The sequence below is a fragment of the Nerophis lumbriciformis genome, linkage group LG06 (genome assembly GCF_033978685.3).
Source record: "Nerophis lumbriciformis linkage group LG06, RoL_Nlum_v2.1, whole genome shotgun sequence".
Lineage (NCBI taxonomy): Eukaryota > Metazoa > Chordata > Actinopteri > Syngnathiformes > Syngnathidae > Nerophis > Nerophis lumbriciformis.
In genome coordinates this window covers 49,591,252-49,600,880 of record NC_084553.2, presented here as the reverse complement: position 1 = coordinate 49,600,880, position 9,629 = coordinate 49,591,252, and the positions used below count along the sequence as shown (strand labels likewise).

Genomic DNA, 9,629 nt, shown 5'->3' with positions numbered 1-9,629 from the left:
GGCACATGTTGCAGCCATGAAATTCTAAGTCAATTATTATTTGCAAAAAAAAAATTAAGTTTATGAGTTTGAACATCAAATATCTTGTCTTTGTAGTGCATTCAATTGAATATGGGTTGAAAATGATTTGCAAATCATTGTATTCCGTTTATATTTACATCTAGCACAATTTCCCAACTCATATGGAAATGGGGTTTGTACAAAACCCAAAACCAGTAAAGTTGGCACCTTGTTGGGGAATAAATCAAACTTAATCAATACCGAAAAAGAGTATCTGACAAGTGCCTTCTCCTTCTGATCAAACGAACCCGCGGCGAGTGGACTGAGTCCAGGTTTTTGGAGTATGTCGCCGAGCACGTGTCAGCTTTGGTTTCTATTATAAGTGAATAAAGAGAGGAATACCTCAACTCATATGGCAAGTTTTTTTTTTATTCCATACAATGTCCAACATTTTCAGACATTGACATCCCAGGAAAAAATAAAAAAAACTTTAGTCGTAAACTACTCCGACTTGTTGGAGGATTTCCTCTTTGAGTTCAGCCAGTAGAAGAGACTCAGCGTGAGACATGTGGGGGGACTCCTTCATCCCTGCAGTGGACAAAAGACACATAACATGGCGTATAATATTACTGGTGATGTCACAAAAACTCGTTCAATGGGAATTGTGTCCTTTAAAAAACTTGTTTTTAGATTTAATAATTGCAATATACATACAAGCAACACAAGAAAAGCCTACACCTCCTAATGTTGTTTATTTAAAGGGGAACATTATCACCAGACCTATGTAAGCGTCAATATATACCTTGATGTTGCAGAAAAAAGACCATATATTTTTTTAACCGATTTCCGAACTCTAAATGGGTGAATTTTGGCGAATTAAACGCCTTTCTATTATTCGCTCTCGGAGCGATGACGTCACAGCAATCCGCCATTTTCTCACTTTCGTTGGTGTGTTGTCGGAGGGTGTAACAACACGAACAGGGACGGATTCAAGTTGCACCAGTGGCCCAAAGATGCGAAAGTGGCAAGAAATTGGACGAAATTTGTTCAAAATACGAGGCTGTGGGGAAAGCCGACGAAATGGTCAGTCGTTTGTTCCGCACACTTTACCGACGAAAGCTATGCTACGACAGAGATGGCAAGAATGTGTGGATATCCTGCGACACTCAAAGCAGATGCTGACATCAACTCCAAAACTGAACAGATCAGCTTTCAGGAAAAGAGGGCGGATGAGGGTATGTCTACAGAATATATTAATTGATGAAAACTTTATTCATTACTCGCGGTTTTTACGTAAATTATTATACATAAACTGTGTTTACCAGTAATTTAGCTTAAAATTTTTATTTTTTTCAATCATTCGAGTACATTCGGGTAGTCTTGTGTAATGCAGTATTTTGTGTCTATTTAGGTATGGTTAACCTGAGTGCTGAAATCGTGGAAAAATAGATGTTCTTAGCGCGCCTGAAATGGGCTGTCTGCACTCTCAAAGTGCATGTTGTTTCCAAATGTATTTCATATGCTGTAAACCTAGTTCATAGTTGTTAGTTTCCTTTAATGCCAAACAAACACATACCAATCGTTGGTTAGAAGGCGATCGCCGAATTCGTCCTCGCTTTCTCCCGTGTCGCTGGCTGTCGTGTCGTTTTCGTCGGTTTCGCTTGCATACGGTTCAAACCGATATGGCTCAATAGCTTCAGTTTTGAGCCATATTTCGCTACCTGCCTCCACACTACAACCATCCGTTTCAATACATGCGTAATCTGTTGAATCGCTTAAGCCGCTGAAATCCGAGTCTGAATCCGAGCTAATGTCGCTATATCTTGCTGTTCTATGCGCCATGTTTGTTTGTTTTGGCATCACTGTGTGACGTCACAGGAAAATGGACGGGTGTATATAACGATGGTTAAAATCAGGCACTTTGAAGCTTTTTTTAGGGATATAGCGTGATGGGTAAACTTTTGAAAAAAACTTCGAAAAATAAAATAAGCCACTGGGAACTGATTTTTAACGGTTTTAACCCTTCTGAAATTGTGATAATGTTCCCCTTTAAAGTGAACATGCTGGGGTGGTATATAGTACAATTGTTTCTTTCAGGCATAGGTTACATCTTCTAGCTGCACGGTTGTATGACAATTTGCCATGTAATGGCGTGATCAATTTTATTGTCTTTAAGAGTCCTTATGTATTTACTGCGCTCTGTAGAGTTCTTGAGTTGGGGCCTATAAAATGATGCTGTGTGATTGTTATAATGGGTTTTAAAGGTATTTTCTGTGAGTCCAATGTATGTCTCTGTGTTTGAGTTGTCCTTGCGGGTGACGCTGGCTTGGTAAACAACTGATGTTTTTAAGCAGTTTCCGTTGAGTGGGCACTTAAGCCTTTGTCTGCAATTGCAGCTATCTGCGAAGTTAGAGTCGTTAGTAGGGTGACCAGGTGTCCGGATTTAGGCCGGACAGTCCGGATTTTTAATGCCCTGTCCGGCGTCCGGCGCAGCTTCAAGCCGGACACGTATTTGTCCTCCTTTTTGAGGCACTAGGCTTGAAGAGCAGAGTTTTTTCATCTTTGCTGGGCTGCAGCGCAATAGCCAATCAAAGACCGTAAAAAATGCCCCCAACGCAGTAACGTATCAAATGATTGGCTAAGAGCTGTGTCGGATACAAATCTGCTAATCATTGGTTAAAAAAGTAAACAAGGGTCCATGTGCTGTTGCGGCATTGACAGAAAGTTAGCATCATGCCAAAACGCAAGACCTCGTTTAATTCTGAATGGATAAAAGAGAACGAATTTATAACGAAAAGCAGTCGAGACTCATTCCATGGCTTCTGCACACTTTGTCGATGTGATGTCGACGTAAGTAGTCAGGGGAATGCTGCAATTGAACGGCATGCGGGTGCGCGGATAAACATAAAAGTAATAAACGTGCGGCAAGTACCTCTTCAATGAGGACATTTTTTCGTGAAGTTTCGTCGCCCCTAGATGACAAGATAACCGCTGCGGAGCTGTGCAAGGTGTACCATGCTGTAAAGCAGTGGTTCTCAAATGGGGGTACGCGTACCCCTGGGGGTATGCAATGTAATGTAAGTTCATAAACTGAACATCAAATCAAGTAGGCTATTCCATTCATTACCATAAACCCAGAGTTTCCCCCCATGCCATGATGGTTTGACCCTCACTAAAATGTCTGTCAAAAAGAAGTGTGAAAAGAAATGCAACAATGCAATATTCAGTCTTGACAGCTAGATTTTTTGTAGACATGTTCCATAAATATTGATGTTAAAGATTTCTTTTTTTGTGAAGAAATGTTTAGAATTAAGTTCCTGAATCCAGGTGGATCTCTATTACAATCCCCAAAGAGGGCACTTTAAGTTGATGATTACTTCTATGTGTAGAAATCTTTATTTATAATTGAATCACTTGTTTATTTTTCAACAAGTTTTTAGTTATTTTATATATATTTTTCCAAATAGTTCAAGAAAGATCACTGCAAATGAGCAATATTTTGCACTGTTATACAATTTAATAAATCAGAAACTGATGACATAGTGCTGTATTTTACTTCTTTATCTCTTTTTTTCAACCAAAAATGCTTTGCTCTGATTAGGGGGTACTTAAATTAAAAAAATGTTCACAGGGGGTACATCACTGAAAAAAGGGTTGAGAACCACTGCTGTAAAGCATCACCAGTCCTACAGAAGTTTAGACTGCGGCATGAAAGTGGACCGGGAGATTTTCAGTGACTAGCCCACAGCTAAAGGGATGGCCTGTGGCCGAACGAAAGCCAAGGCATTGTGCGAGAACGTCATCGCTCACTATTCAGTACAGGAACATACCGACTACATAAAAGAAAACAACCTACCCTTTTCCGTGGCAACCGACGCCTCAAATAAAGGAACAAACAAGTGTTTTCCCATTGTGGTAAGGTATTTTCACTTTGATGAAGGCATCCAACATGTCCTGTTGGATTTTTATAGTGACAGCAACGAAACGTCAGAAGCCATAACAAACCAGCTGCTGGCAAAACTTGAGATGTCTGGCTTAGAGGTGAAAAACATGTCTGCATATGCAGCAGACAATGCCAGTGTTAATTGTGGCAAACATAACAGTGTGTATCAGAAGCTGAAACTGAGCCAAAAAGATGTGCTCCCTGCAAACTGTTTGGCCCATATTCTGCATAACGCAACCAGATATGCAGCAAGCAGCCTTGATGTTGATGTGGAAAATTTTTTGTGGCATTTTTCTTTTTATTATATATGTTAACTACATTTAAGTCCACACATGTTATGCGTTGTGGCACTCTGCACTTGAAAAGATTCATCTCAGTGGTCACTTTTTGAACACCACAATGTATTGAATAAATACAAATACTGTCAACAAACACTTGACTTTAATATTTTTTCCTATTCAGCCACACAAACATCATCTTTAAACCACTCAAAATTGTACTATAAATAAGGTATACCAGAGTCCTATGTACACCATAGTAATTTATTAATATGCCGCATAATGTCCTCCTTTTTGGTGTCATGGAAATGGTCACCCTAGTCGTTAGCGAATGCTTGTCTGTGAGTGCTCAGGATCTTTTTGTTGGCTAACACAACAAAAAGATCCAGGGCACCGCTAATGACTCTAACTCCTCAAATCTTTTTGTTGACTCACACACCAGGCTTGTTGTTTTGCAGGTTCCCCTTGCAAAACAGGCTTGTAAGGATGAAATAGAGTCTGTGTTTTTTCCTGACCTAATATTGTACACATAATGTGATTAAAAAGGTGTTTCCTTGGTTTAATTTGTGCAAGTTTATGTTAACCTTATTTTTTGTTACAAAACCCATGTAAATTGGAAGGGAATATATTTTTTGTTCCGGTTTGGTCACATTGTTGGGGGGGCAATTAATATGTGACGGAAGAAGGAAAGCAGCATGAGACAGCAAGCATTTGATGGAAGACGTTAATGGAGTCTCGGCTTGAAAATAAACTTTATTCCCTTGGAGTTTGTGAGGCAAATGAGGTATGATTCTGTATGTGTAATCAATGTGTTTTCTTTTATTTGATGTCAGACTAATTGTAAGTTCTGTTTTTCTTATTTTATTAGTTCTGACGGCATTATATTTGGCATCGTTTGGTAACGTGAAGAAGGCGTGGCTGAAATAAATGTCTGTGAGAAAAACAAACTACTTGAGCCATAAGACCTCGGAGGAAGTCATACTTGCCAACCTTGAGACCTCCGATTTCAGGAGGTGGGGGGCGCGGAGGGGGCGTGGTTGGGGCGGGGCGTGGTTGGGGGCGTGGTTAAGAGGGGAGGAGTATATTTACAGCTAGGATTCACCAAGTCAAGTATTTCATATATATATATATATATATATATATATATATATATATATATATATATATATATATATATATATATATATATAAGAAATACTAAGTCAAGTATTTAATATATATATATATATATAAAAGAAATACTTGAATTTCAGTGTTCATTTATTTACACATATACACACACATAACACTCATCTACTCATTGTTGAGTTAAGGGTTGTATTGTCCATCCTTGTTCTATTTGTCACTATTTTTCTAACCATGCTGTTTTTCTAGCCACCTCTGATGATGCATTGCTGTGTGGCACGCAAAAAGTGCTTTCATCAAATGCACTAGATGGCAGTATTGTCCTGTTTAAGAGTGTCACAACATTGCTGTTTACGGCAGACAAACTGCTTTACAGTAGACAAAAACGTGACTGCTGTTGTTGTGTGTTGTTGCCACGCTGGGAGGACGTCAATGAAACTGCCTAACAATAAACCCACATAAGAAACCAAGAACTCGCCCTCGATCATTCTACAGTTATAACGTCATTGGGCAGGTACGCTGTTTATATTATGTGCCTGAATTTCAGGAGATTTTCGGGAGAAAATTTGTCCCGGGAGGTTTTCGGGAGAGGCGCTGAATTTCGGGAGTCTCCTGGAAAATCCGGGAGGGTTGGCAAGTATGGAGGAAGTAACAAAAACATTCATGAATTTGTCCAATCTGTTAAATACTGTTTCAATGATTTTAGGTCTGTAGTTTGTAAACTGGTGTTCATTTTCATTCTTATAATTTAACAATCTAGTAGCAGTTTTGAATGTCTGGCATGTCTGCCGTGTTACCTTTGAGCAAACACTGTCGGACCTCCTCTGCTTCGTAGCGCAGTCCTGTGCTGTGGACGAAGTTGAGGGGCAAGTCGGGTTTCGGTAGAGGGAAATTCCTCTCCTTGCCGTTCACCACTATAGTCTCAGGGCACCACATGTGCGATGGAATCTATGGTGAACAATGGCATGTGGATATAATGGAAAAAAAGAATGTACTGCACCGTGTTCAACTCCATTCAACTATGTCAAACCGAAATGTACATGGAACACACAGGTGGCTCCGTGCAAGGTTCAAACAAGTCAACTTACCCGGATTAATCCCTTGGTGCCCACTACAACGGCATCATTGGCCAGCTGCAGTCCAGAGGAGCTTGTGAACACAGCTAACCTGTCCTTGGAGAACTTCATATTTATCACCAAGGTCTCATCCACTCCTAGAACACATACTTATATCAAACACATTTTTTTTAGATGATGATTTTAAAAGTCATATTTTCATTACCAGTAGGCAGAACCTTGCCCATAGTCTGGATGCTCTGAGGCCTCTCTCCGTATATCATCATGGAGAACTGCAGCGGGTAGAGACCGATGTCCAGCAGGGCTCCTCCTCCCAGCTCCTTCAGCTCTAACCTTGGCAGAGGCAACACGGACAAGCCGAACTCGGACCTCACCAACCTCACCTCGCCGATCTCGCCCTGAGCCAGAACCTTCCTGATCTCTCTGTAGGCCGGGTAGAATCGGCTCCAGATGGCCTTGAAAAAACACCAAACAGCGGTAAATTGTGAAGTTACTGTCATGTCTGTGTAATCATGTTTTGTCTTAGTCATGTTTTGTTTAGTTATTGGACTTTTTAGTTTCTGGCTTTTCACTCCCTTGTCTTGCTTCCATGATTACCCATTAGTTTCACCTGTTCCACGTTTGGACTCATTGTGCACTCTTGTTTGTCACCGTAGCAACCCATTAGTTTTCACCTGTCACGTCACGCACCTGTTTCACGTTTTGAGTCACGCACCTGTTTTTGTTAATCATGTCTGTAGTATTTAAGTTCATTGTTTTTCAGTTGGTCTTTCTGGTGACATCCCCACATTTATGCTTTGCACATTTCTGACTCTTTTTTCATGTCCATCGTTCACGCTGCTCCTTTTTGTCCATGCCAAGTAAGTTTTGTTTATTATTGCCACAGTTAGTGTTTTTTGTTGTACATAGTTTTTGCCTTTGTGCCAGTGTTTGGTTTCATAGTTTGTTCTCCGCCATTGTGCGCGCCTTTTGTTTACTTCCTTGTTTTGTATTTATAGTGTTTAAATAAAAATGTACCTTCATTCCCGTCTCGCCCGAGCCAACTTTCCGTTGCCTTCGAGAAAAAATAAACCCCATGACCAAGTCATGACAAAAATCAGATGTTAAAAGCATGTGTGACGTTACGCGAGATCTTGGAAAATCTCGTCAGGACGAGAATTTTTTTTTTTTTTTAATTCTGATGACAATCAGTAAAAAGTAAATGTTCAGTTCTGTTCAGTTTATTTCGAACATACAATACAATGTCAATGTGATGCATCAAATATTTCCAGTTGTTTCATTACAGCAGGTCCGATAAGGAGTAGGAAGAAGCTGAGCTTATTTAATCCTACCCTCTTTAAATATCATAGCAGTCGTATCCAATTGTTTGTTCTCTGTTTGTAAAATTTACCATAAGTAAGTAAATATTAAATAGATAAATAATCACTGTCTCTTTTTTTTGTTTGTTTAGGTTCAAGCTATTCAGAATTGTTCTACTTTGTACTTTGTGAACACTTGTAGTTTGAACAGTCTCTTAAACTGAGTCATATTCGTGCTTTGTTTGATGTATTTTCTTAATCCATTCCATAATTTAATTCCACATACTGATATACTAAAGGTCTTAAGTGTTGTGCGTGCATACAAATGTTTTAAATTAGATTTTCCTCTAAGGTTATATTTCTCCTCTTTCGTTGAGAAGAATTGTTGTACATTCTTGTTTGCTTTGTACATACTTTAGCTGTTTGCAAATGCACCAAGTCGTTGAATTTCAATATTTTACTTTTAATAAATAAAATGTTTGTATGTTCTCTGTATCCAACATTATGTATAATTCTAATTGATTTTTTTGTAACACCGTTAGTGAATGAAGCGCACATTTGTAGCTGTTTCCCCATATTTCTACACAATAACTCAAAAATGGTAGCAGTAGAGAATATAGAGTGATTTTTGGTCCAAAACATATTTTTGCTTTATTCATTATTGACGTGTTTCTTGCCACTTTAATTTTTATATTTTTTACATGAGGTTTCCAGTTCATTTTATCATCTATTATTACACCCAAAAATGGGTTTTCTTTTACCCTTTCAATATCTACTCCGTCTATTTGTAGTGAATTGAAGTGAATTACATTTTATATAGCGCTTTTTCTCAAGTGACTCAAAGCGCTTTACATTGTGAAACCCAATATGTAAGTTACATTTAAACCAGTGTGGGTGGCACTGGGAGCAGATGGGTAAAGTGTCTTGCCCAAGGACACAACGGCAGTGACTAGGATGGCGGAAGCGGGGATCGAACCTGCAACCCTCAAGTTGCTGGCACGGCCGCTCTACCAACCGAATTAATACCGGTTGTACTTGTGTTTGACTTTCTCTTGTACTGTTAACGAATAGCATTATTTTAGTGTTGCTGAGATTCAAAGATGGTCTGTTTTTGTCAAACCATCTTTTTAATTTGTTCATTTCTTCTGTTATTATTTGTATTAGCTTCTGTGTGTTCTCTCCTGAACAAAACACAGTCGTGTCATCTGCAAATAATACTAACTTTAAGTTCTTTGTAACTTTACAAATGTTGCTTATTTAAAGATTGAACAAATTTGGTCCCAGTATTGATCCCTGAGGTACGCCACAAGATATTGTCAGCTCTGCGGAAGTGTGTTCGCCTATCTTCACGTATTGCTTCCTGTTGGTTAAGTAGATTCTTACCCTGTTCAAGACCAACTCTCTGATTCCATGCCGTTCTAATTTGTTTATTAAGATATTATGATTGATTGTGTCAAATGCTTTTGTTAAATCCATAAACAATGCAGCAGCAAATTTTGTGCTATCTATTGCATTGGTAATCAATCCAGTTTATTCACAATACCATGTTACAAATTACAACAGTAGTGAATATCCATTTAAGGATGGTGGTAAGTGAAAGGGTCCCCCAAATAAGCTAGAAGAAGCTTTTGGCAAGGGGCCCAGGGGTCAGTATATGCATAGAATGCTGAGATATGGTGGCAAGCACAAAAACACGATATGACAAACACAAAATACAAAGCAAGCATACACATACATACATACATTCAACCAAGCACAACCCAACAGTAGTCTACCCCCAAGCCACATGTGACAATGCCAATCCTCAAAAGGAGCACTAGCCATTCACATGAGGCACTAGAGATAAGTGGTTAATAGGTATGATTTCAGTTTCTTTTTGAAGTTGGAGAATTAATACAGTATCCTGAGG

General features: G+C 39.1%; 1 protein-coding gene across 1 annotated transcript in view; it reads right to left on the bottom strand.

Annotated features, from left to right (window-relative positions):
* Positions 1 to 408: 408 nt before the first annotated feature.
* The window catches only part of LOC133608882 (trans-1,2-dihydrobenzene-1,2-diol dehydrogenase-like), a 31,207-nt gene continuing 21,986 nt past the window's right edge, over positions 409 to 9,629 (bottom strand). The window contains exons 4-7 of the mRNA XM_061964493.1: positions 6,628 to 6,877; positions 6,435 to 6,559; positions 6,144 to 6,294; positions 409 to 588 (exon numbers count right to left, since the gene is read on the bottom strand). Coding sequence (XP_061820477.1) covers positions 491 to 588; positions 6,144 to 6,294; positions 6,435 to 6,559; positions 6,628 to 6,877 — 624 coding nt within the window. The 3' untranslated portion in view covers positions 409 to 490. The remainder of the gene's footprint in view (positions 589 to 6,143; positions 6,295 to 6,434; positions 6,560 to 6,627; positions 6,878 to 9,629) is intronic.